Genomic DNA, 10,417 nt, shown 5'->3' on the forward strand with positions numbered 1-10,417 from the left:
GGGGGGAATAAAGGCACATATCAGGCTTTCCTGTGGCGTGAAGAAAATCTAGAAAGGGTGGAGAGGAGGGTAAAAAAAAACAATTATCCTCCCTTGTGAGGCAGGAGACTCCAGAAAAGACTGGCCAGAAGCAAGTAAAGATGATGTAGCTGGTGCCCAACGGGATCACTCACCAAGAAGTACTTTTGCTTGCCCAGCTTCTCTTGCAGGTCTGAGCCAAATACAGCCACCTGCCCATCGTAACGGTTCTGGCACTGAGTCACATGAAGGGAGGAGGATCAGAGAAGAGCTGCCTTGCAGAGACCCGTAATAATACCTTCCCCATAGGGACCCCTCACATACCGGAAGACACTTGTCCTCTGCGAGGGCCCGTTTGTCCTCGGGGAGACACTCAAGGGCATCAAAGTACAGCCACTGCATAACAGGCATAAACTTCCCAGAGCAGGCCTGGTGAGATGGTAAAAATGGGAGGTCATCAGGGCTTAATGAGAATCTGACCCGGAGGGACAGCCAGGGATGAAATCAGGAAGGCACCTGGCCTGTCCTCAACTCTGCCCTTCTTTACCCACACTGACCTTCATAACTTCCTGGGCAGCCAAGCCCCCAATAAAGGCGTTTATGGGTGCCAGGTCCCCAGCAGCCACATATGCCAGCTTTCGAATGAGGTCCTCATCCAGAGGGTCCTGCTGCACTGCTGGCAAGGATCGGGCATTCACAGCCTGTGCTAAGGACACCAGCTCTGTTGCATCCTCCTGGAAGGGCAAACAGAACCAAGAGAGGACCAGTCAGGCCAACTGTGGGGAGAGAGACAGGGAGAGAATAGATGGGAGAGCAGGTGAGGCTTTGGGCCAAAGATGCTGGCTGCCTTGCCCATTCACCTACCTCATTGTGCGGCCGAGGGGACCGGCCATGCTGAGCACAGAAGTGGTGCAGGGCCTGGAAGCCAATGTGCAGCTGGCCTGGGCGAGAATACTTGGCAAAATCCGTTATCACAAACTCTGGCTCTGCCAATGAGGCTAGCAAGGATTTCTGTGGAGAGCGGGATATCAGCACCAGAGAAGTGAAAATCCTAGAGGTGTAGAACCCTATAGCCCACCTCCACACATACTTACAAAGCTGATCTTCTTAGGTACTTTAACCTGACTGACAATGCCTCCCCGGATGTACTCAGAGAAGCTAGAAGTGTCACAGATACTAAAGGTATAGGGACCTGAGGGAGGAAAAGAACGGAATATCTGTTACTTCAACCACCAATCCTCCTGTCCCACCACAGAGAATCATAGCACCATCAAAACAAGAATGAAAAATCCATCCTGACCCAGCTCTACACTAAAACAAACTATTCAAAATACAACATGGAGGGAAAACAAACAAACAAACACAAAATAAGCCAAGTAGCTTAGTATGCATCTAATTGGAGGTCTGGAAAGAGATAATGGGGAGGGAGGAAGGAAGAGAGTAACATTTTGAAAAAAATTAGGGCCAGTAATTTTCCAAGCCTGATACACTATAAACCCACAAATAATGTGGTTCAATAAACCCAAACAAAGGAAACATGGAGAAAACTGCACTAAGGTACACTGTCATGGTCACACTGTTTATAATCAGGGGTAGAGAAAATAAGTACATTAGGTATAGAGAAACAAGGAAAAGAATGAAAGCATACTTCCTGTGGAAAATAATGGAAGCAAGAAAATACAGCAACATCTTTTAAGCGATGGAAGAGAAAAAACTGTCAATCTAGAATTCTAAAATCCACAAAAATGCCCTTCCAAAACACAGGCAAAACAAAGATAATTTAAGTCATCAACAAACTAAAAGAATTACCACCAGCATGAGTACCATGAGTGAAACAAAGGGTAAAGGGCATCCCTCAGGTAGAAAGAAAACTATACTAGATGTAAATCTGGATCGACGGGGGAAAACAAATAAAAAAAGGTGGCATATGGGTAAAAAAACCTTACTTTCTTAATTCTTTCAGGTCTCTTTAAAACAGTAACTTTTAAACCCAAGCTAACATATTGAGAAGTTTATGACAGACATAAAATATAAATGGGGAACCAGGAATTGGGAATATTCTGTTGTCAGGCTGCTTTTTTTAATACGTGAGGTGATAAAGTGTTACTTAGAGACTGTACACTAAACATACATAAAGTTCTATACTATAAATTCTAATGCAAACAAACAAAAAGAGATACAGTCAACAGACCAAACAGGAAATAAAATCAAACACTAGCGGCATAAACTTCTGCCTCTATAGTTCACTTCACATCTATTGGGTAAGGTCCCATGGACACAGCTCTCCTAAGTCTTAGCTCAGGTTTTGAAAGGAATCCCTTCTTGGCCTTTGGTCTAATTCTTATTACAGTTCTGTGTCACGTTTCGGCCTCTGGATCAGCTCACAGCACTCCCTTTGGTCCAGGCAATCATTTCTTGTCCCCAGCCTTGACATACCCAGGACTTTGATCTCTATAGGGTAGGTGCCATTGAGTTCATTCATGCCCTGCACTTCTGTGAAGGAGACAAAGTCGCCACTCTCAAATCCATGCCGGGCCTCATCCAGGCAGGTGACAACACCAGGGCTATCCTAGTTGGAAGAAAAGTAAGCGTCAGAGGTACGCTCAGGGTACCACGAGGCGACAGGGAGAATTACTGCTGCCCACCTCCCTGCCAGAACCCCTTAGGGCTGATCTCCTTACCTTCGTAACCATAGATACCATAGCACTGAGAGGCGGCTCCCCATTGGAATCTGTAAGGGTCATTTCCTCTCCAAAGTCACAGAACAACTGCCTGTAGGAGACAACAGGACTAGAGCCTAACACCCATGCGTGCAGGGACTCTATGCGTCCTTCCAGCTGCAGTGAATAACTGCTAAGCAAACCCAGCTCCCTTACTGCTGGCAATCCAATGGCACGCATGCCAAATGGGGAAAGCTAAATATACAGAATCAAAACCTAGGCTTGGGTTGGCTGGGAGTAGCATGAGTTCAGTGGGAGCAAAAGGATCTTGCCTGGACCTGGCAGGTGCTTGGGAGAAAGTGAGAGGCAGGCACTCACCCAAATAGGCCCCGTGTGTCTGCCACGACCAGCTTGATTCCATGGCTATGACAGAACTCACCCACCTGCAGCTGGTCCTCCAAGGGAGTGTTGGTGAGGACCACCACCTACACAGAGAAGGAGGCTCACACACAAGTCTTGGCAGTGGGGTGCAGGAGAGTTAAGAAAATAAAGGAGAAATGCAGACTGGGGTGGGTGAAGTGTCTGACAGGCCAGTATTGGTGGGGTGTCAGGATTTAAACTTTGCTGGGCTCAGTCCTCTTCTATTTATAAAGTGTCTATCTGTGTCACGCTCAGTGAGAGCAAACTCACTGAAGAGAAACAGGAATCTCCAGACTCAGATAAGAAAGGTGAAGAGGGACTGAAAAGACCAACAAACTTTTTTATTTGACAAACACCTACTCCTGCCTTCCTACCACCTAACAGTATCTGGGGAGACAAACATGAACCATACTCTGTTCCCAAAGTCTGGGTTTATGCCCCATATTCCACCCTCACTTGCTTCGATTCATAAATAAATAAAACACCTGCTCGGATGTGATCTGTGGGGATCTGTGTCTGTTGTTCCCTAGTCCTATCCCAGGAATTCCAGTACCCCTTTCCTCTCGGAAACCCTAAGGAAGCATGTCAGTACCCACAGCCCCTCTTTCCAGTGTAGTTATTTAACAAACACATATTTGGAACTTACATTGTGCCAACTGCTATTCTAAGTATTTAATTAACCATCACAAAAACTGTGAAGTCATTACTGCTTTTATTCCTATTCCACAGATAGAAAAATAGAGGCAGATGAAACTAAATTAGTTCTTCGCTGTCAGGCAAGTGTAAGAGTGAGGTACCCATATACCAAGGTAGTTTGGTTTCAGAGTTCAGTGTTCACAAACACTGCATCACAATATTGGGCCATTTCTTCCCTTCTGAAAAGGTGTGAGATCCCCCCAGGACAGGTCCAGGATCTAATTCCTGCCTATATCCCTGAGCCTCCCCACACAAACCTAAACACTGGGATAGCCTATTAAATAAATCCTGAACAGACCAACCAGAAACAGAATCTGAGAAAATTAGGCAAGAGGCAGGATGCAGCAAGGTACCTGGAAACCACTAAGGAAGTCCTCAACGAGGGCCCCAGTATAGGTGGTGACAGGCACATAGCTGTTGAGCTCAGCAAGGCGGGGCTGTGAGGCCTCAGCCCGGTTTTTACCAACGTCCTCCTCCCGCAGGTAGAACTACAAGAGGGTATAGGAAGAGAAGTAAATGCAAAGCTCAAGGGGGCTGGTCCCTGGGCAAAGGTAGTAAAGGAGCCAGGAAGACGTAGGTACCTGGGAGGAGAGGTCGGCCCACTGGGCAGTGCCCTGGTCATGCAGGGTGACAGCTTTGACCCCACCAAGGATGATATTCTTGGCAATTTCCACACCTAAGCCCCGGAGGCCTGATACCAGTACACTGGATGTCTGGAGATGCTTCATTGCCTCATGGCCGAGCACATACCTGCCAGGTTGGGGGAGATTCTGGGTCAGGCCTTGACCCACTCAACACTATCCTCTCTGCGCCCCTTCCCGCTCCACATCCCCACACTTAGCCACACTTACAGCTGCCGGGAGTAAAGACCCTCATCTATGTCTGTTTCACTGTCTTTGTTTGGCATCCCCTAGGAATGGAGGGAGGGGAAAAACCGTTCCGGGGGGTTAGCAGGAATGGAGCGTAAACAGTTAACACAGTGGTACTCTCTTAACAACCACCCTGCACCCCACCTATGAGTCTTTAAGGAGAAGATACTCACGTTGGTTGGGCCTGAGGGCACTTTAAACATTACTGAATAGGCAGAGGAGCAGTCAGAACTTGGTTTTGGATCAGGCCCAGGCACACAGCGTTTCTTGGATAGTGGCAAGCTGGACATCTGAAAGAAAAGGGCTAGAGGTGAGCCAGATGTGGGTAGCCTTTCTTGTTAGTGGCAACTTTGGGGGCGGGAAGGCCTTAAGTACTAGTAGCCCTTTGTAAAAAAGAGAAATATAAAGAAGACATGCTAGGTATTGGGGCTGCTGTGAGGAAGTGAAAAGATGAGGCTAAGCTCAGACAGTTCAGGCCTAAAAGGCTGAGTGAGAAGAGACTAGCTCTATTTCTCTACCAGTCAGTAACCTTGAGCCTACAGAGAGAGTCAGTAGATGCTGGGAGAGCGATCTACTCTGGTGGAAATCTGATGGGGAAGGGGATATCTGATAATGGTAAGGGATTCTATGAGGCAGGAAGCAGAAGGTGAGGGGACCTGAGGGAGCACCTGAAAGGCTCTCAGGGCAGACTACAATGTGTGGTGTGGAGTCAAGGGATATTGAGTGAAGCCAGGACAGCTGTTGACTTTTGACCGCACAGACAGGGCCAGGATGAGGCTGGGAACCTAAATACCTGACAGACATGGTTAGGAGCAAAATCTATAAAAGCAGATGCTTGTGGGAGTGAGGGTGGTACCGGGAGAATCCTTTGATGGAGAATAGCTTTGCCCAAACAATTCCTGCCTCACGTTCGTCTCTGAGGGAAGACAGTTCAGGGTTATTTGGAAAGAATGCTGGGACCATTCAAAAAAAAAAAAAAAAAAAGGATTGTTCAAAAGTAGATACTGAGGGCCTGTCCCTGAAGGGCAATGTTGGACCCAAAGGAGTTTCTGATGAAGATGCTAAGATCTTGAGGAGTCAGGGGAGGTGGGCCATTGAGTACAAATGCTGGGTCTAGAAAGCGATGTAGAAGGGACGACGTCTTTAGGAGCGGGTAGTAAAATCAAATGTTAAAACAAACAAATATGTGAATAGAAACGCTGGATCCAGAGAGTCTGTGACAGAAGAGGCTATAATCAGAGATGTGAGAAAGGAGTCTCTGACCCAGAGAGCCAGGCTCAGATGCTCTGCACAGTCTGGTCCGTTTTTTAGCTTTGGAAGGTGACTGGGAAGACGAAATCAGAAAGCAATGTGATGTCTGAAAACAAGATGTTACAAAAACCTTTTCTGGGGGAAACGAAGGTGAAACAGAGGGTTTGGTCCCTCTGTTTGGAGGGCGCGGTCTGGTCCCGTTCGGAGGCTGTGAGAACAACTGCTGGTGGACTAATGGATAATTTTGGTTTGAAGTCCTTAATGGCCTATGTTCACTAGGTATGCTCAAACTGCTGACTTTAGACGCTAGGTCTGCAAAGGAATGAGATTTGTGCCTAGGTATGTTTGGCCTGAAACCTTAAAAGCTGGTACGCGGCCTTGCGGAACACCAGGTCAGATTTCTGGAAACAAATGTTGGCCCCGCCCCGGTATCAACCCATCCGCCGCCGCGACATCAACCCAGCTCAGGCCCTTCCAAAGTCTCCCGAAAAACCTGCCCGGGAGGAGGTGCCTTCAAAGACCGTTTGTTACCCACGCCGCTTCCACTGGTCGCTCCGCCGCCAACTCCTCATGCCGCCAAAGCCAAGCCCAGCCGCCGCCCTCTATTTACTCCTCCCCCCACCCGTGGATTGGCTAGCGGAGAGTTGCACTGCCGCCGCCTTCCCCCTCTCCGGGCAGTCCCTTCCACGAACGACGCCTCCTTTACCTTAACCGCCGAAACAAGATGGCAGCCGCTGAGCCGGAGGCTCAACGGAGTCGATTGGTCCTACTCCCGTCGCGCCTGATAGTGAATCACGTATGACGTCGGCAGCCCTTGTGTGACTCATTACGCAGGCTGCGCGCGGGTGGAGCACAACTCCATCTGGTGGCTGCCTCCAGTAAAATGGGTATAAATTAGTATATAGATAATTCCGGCACTGAAAAACTCAGGGAAAATAGCAAAGTTCACATAGGGCTCACGCGTTTTACTCCGAAATTATGCATGACACTATGTAATACAGAATTCAAGGAAAGTCCGTGCTGAAAAACACTTGCAAAACAGGCAGGCGAAAAACTGAAGACGTGATGAACTTTTCCACAATGGCTTAGGATCTGACCAGCCATGAAATTTAAGACTTTAAAATTTCAAATCTGCTGCCAGAACTAGCCGATTTCCACTCCACCCCTTCAACTGAACACTTGACTACAGACCATGCCTCGGTTTCCCCTTCCATACAACTGTGATGACAGCATCCATCACTTCAACTCAATATGAGTCATGAAATTTGAAATATTACGTATATGAAAATATGATAAAATGAAAAATACGGTGTCACCTAATAACTTTACAACATTGTCTTATATACAGTAAACATGACATGTTACTTTTATATTTTTATTCATGCAGAACTCATTTTTTTATGTTAACATAAAATTATTTATGGTGAGGATATACTCACTCATCTCAGAAACCTTCAGCTTGGGGCATTATATCAATGTAAAGCCTCGAAACACACTCCCTGAGGGATACTGGAAAGCAAAGTGATCAATGTTATCAATGTTCATTAAACGAGAAATAGAGATACCAGATCATCAAAGGCACCACGACGTAACAAAACTCAAGGCACATGAGGAGCACGCAATGCATTTCTTTCTTTCTTTCTTTTTAAGATTTTATTTATTTATTTGACAGAGAGAGACACAGCAAGAGACGGAACAGAAGCAGGGGGAGTGGGAGAAGGAGAAGCCGGCCTCCCACGGAGCAGGGAGCCCGGCGCGGGGCTTGATGCCAGGACCCTGGGATCACGACCCCAGCTGAAAGCAGACGCTTAACCAACTGAGCCACCCAGGTGCCCTGCACCCAATGCCTTTCTGATGAATAATAATAAATATGATATTAACTGATTGCTACTAGATGATAAACTCTCTATCTATAACATATTTCCATTAACAACCTCAGGAAAACATTTGATAAAATTAACCCTAAAACCACCTGGCCCCAGGCTTTTTCCTGTGGAAATTTTGATTAACAAGGCAATCTCTTATCTGGTATAGGTCTATTCAAATTTTGTATTTAAGAAAAAACAAAAAATTAGTTTCAGTGGCTTGGGTTTTTCTAGTAACTTGGATATTTTATCTAGGTTAAGAAATTTGTTGACATGTACATAGTATATTCTTTTTTTTTTTTTTTTAAGATTTTATTTATTTATTTGACAGAGAGAGAGAGAGAGAGAGAGAGAGAGAGAGAGAGAGAGCCAGCGAGAGAGGGAACACAAGCAGGGGGAGTGGTAGAGGGAGAAGCAGGCTTCCCGCCGAGCAGAGAGCCGGACGCGGGGCTCCGTCCCAGGACCCTGGGATCACGACCTGAGCCGAAGGCAGATGCTTAACAACTGAGCCACCCAGGCGCCCCCATAGTATATTCTTTTCATCTCTTTCGGTGAAGTTCCTAGCGGTGTCCTTATTCATTCTGGCTTTAGTAATTGAGTCTTCTCTATTTTTTCTTGTTCAGTCTAACTAAGGTTTGTCAATTTTGTTAATCTTTTTAAAGAACCAACTTTTGACTTTTGTTGATCTTCTCTACTCTTTTTACTATTCTCTAATTTATTTCCATCTTAGTCTTTGTTACTTTCCTACTTATTTTTGCTTTGTGGTTATAATTTTTTTCCCCTAGTTTCTTGAGATGTGAGATTGGGCAAATGATTTGAGATCTTTTTTCCTCATGTAGGCGTTTACGGCTACAAATTTCTTTCTGAATACTGCTTTTGTTGCATCCCATGTTGCTTTTTATATTGTGTTTTCACTTTCGTTTATTTCAAGGTATTTTCTAATTTCCCCTGTGAACACTTTTTTGCCCCACTGACTGGGTTGTTTAATTTCCACAGATTTCTAAATTTCCAAAATGTCCTTCCATTACTGATTTCTAGATTCATTCCACCGTGGTCAGAGAACATACTTGCTATGATTTCAGTCCATTTAAATTATTGATACTTGTTCATGGCCTAACATATGGTCTCTCTGGGAAAATATTGAATGTACGCTTGAGAAGAATGTGTATTGCATTGTTGGTGGTAATGTTCTGTATATACCTGTTAGGTCCAATGGGTCATAGTATTGTTTATATCTTCTAATTCGTCAGTGATCTTTTGTTCTTGTATCCTTCATTGGATATATTGAGCTATTTCCCTCTCAAATTCTGTCAGTTTTTGACTCAGATATTTGGAACTCTGTTCATGTTTATAATTCTTGTATCTTTTGAGAAGTAGACCCTTCTTATCAATTTTTAATGTCCTTCTCTGTAGCAAACTGTTTCACTTAAAGTCTGTTTTGTCTGCTAACAGCATAGCCACCACTGCATTCCTTCGGTTACTACTTGCATGGAACTTTTAAAAACATCTTTTAACTTTAATCTGTCAGTCTAACTCTACCATTTGTTGTAGACAGCATGTAGTTGGATCATCCATTCTGCCAATCTTAGTCTTTCATTTACATTTTTTTCTCTTGAACAGATACACATTTCTTTGTTTTATTGAAGTATTATTGGCATACAATATTATATTAGTTTCAGGTGTACGATATAGTGACTTGGCAATTCTATACATTACGCAGTACTCCCCCAGATAAGTATAGTTACCATCTATCACCATACGAAATTATTATAATATAGACTGTATTCCCTATGCTATAATTTTCATCCCTGTGGCTTATTTATTTTATGATTGGACTTTCCTACGTCTTAATCCCCTTCACCTGCTTTGCCTCACTCAAATCCCCTCCATCAGTTTGTTCTCTGTATTTACAACTCTATTCTGTTTCTTGTTAGTTAATTTTTTCGTTTCTTTGTTTGTTTCACATACAAGTGAAATCATATGACATTTGTCTTTCTCTTTCTGACTCGTTTCCTTTAGCATAATGCCCATCAGGCCTATGCCATTTTCCACAGTGGCTGCACCAGTTTTCATTCCCACCAACAGTACGTAAGGGTCCCTTTTTCTCCTCATCTTTGCCCACATATGTTGTCTCCTGTGTTGTTGATTTTAGCCATTCTGACAGGTGTGAGGTGATATCTCATTGTAGTTTTGATTTGTATTTCCCTGATGATGGGTGATGTTGAGCATCTTTTCATGTGTCTGTTGGCCATTTGGATGTCTTCTTTGGAGAAATGTCTGTTCAGGTCCTCTCTCTTTTTTTTTTTTTTTTAATTGGAGTAGTTGTGTTTTTGGTGTTGAGTTGTAGGAGTTCTTTGTATATTTTGGATATTAACCCCTTATCAGATATATCATTTGAAAATATCTCATCCCATTCAGTAGGTGGCTTCTTCATTTTATTGAAGGTTTCCTTTGCCATACAAAAGTTTTTAGTGTGGTGTAGTCCCAATAGTTTATTTTTGCTTCTGTTTGTTTCCTTTGCCTAAGGACACATTACATTGCTAAGGTCTATATCCAAGAGATTACTCCCTATGTTTTCTGCTCAGAATTTTATGATGTCAGGTCTCACATTTGGCTTTTAATCCATTTTGAGCTCATT

At 44.4% G+C, this 10,417-nt stretch overlaps 1 protein-coding gene across 1 annotated transcript in view; it reads right to left on the bottom strand.

The window, feature by feature from the left end:
- The window catches only part of LOC110582119 (ubiquitin-like modifier-activating enzyme 1), a 17,396-nt gene extending 10,675 nt beyond the window's left edge, over nt 1–6,721 (bottom strand). The window contains exons 1-13 of the mRNA XM_044912022.1: nt 6,621–6,721; nt 4,837–4,953; nt 4,646–4,704; nt 4,376–4,544; nt 4,148–4,282; nt 3,057–3,163; nt 2,700–2,790; nt 2,455–2,587; nt 1,113–1,210; nt 883–1,029; nt 576–752; nt 343–447; nt 174–254 (exon numbers count right to left, since the gene is read on the bottom strand). Of these exons, the coding sequence (XP_044767957.1) occupies nt 174–254; nt 343–447; nt 576–752; nt 883–1,029; nt 1,113–1,210; nt 2,455–2,587; nt 2,700–2,790; nt 3,057–3,163; nt 4,148–4,282; nt 4,376–4,544; nt 4,646–4,704; nt 4,837–4,953 (1,419 nt within the window). The 5' untranslated portion in view covers nt 6,621–6,721. The remainder of the gene's footprint in view (nt 1–173; nt 255–342; nt 448–575; nt 753–882; nt 1,030–1,112; nt 1,211–2,454; nt 2,588–2,699; nt 2,791–3,056; nt 3,164–4,147; nt 4,283–4,375; nt 4,545–4,645; nt 4,705–4,836; nt 4,954–6,620) is intronic.
- Between the last annotated feature and the right edge of the window lie 3,696 nt (nt 6,722–10,417).

Source organism: Neomonachus schauinslandi, chromosome Y (genome assembly GCF_002201575.2).
Source record: "Neomonachus schauinslandi chromosome Y, ASM220157v2, whole genome shotgun sequence".
NCBI classification, from domain to species: domain Eukaryota; kingdom Metazoa; phylum Chordata; class Mammalia; order Carnivora; family Phocidae; genus Neomonachus; species Neomonachus schauinslandi.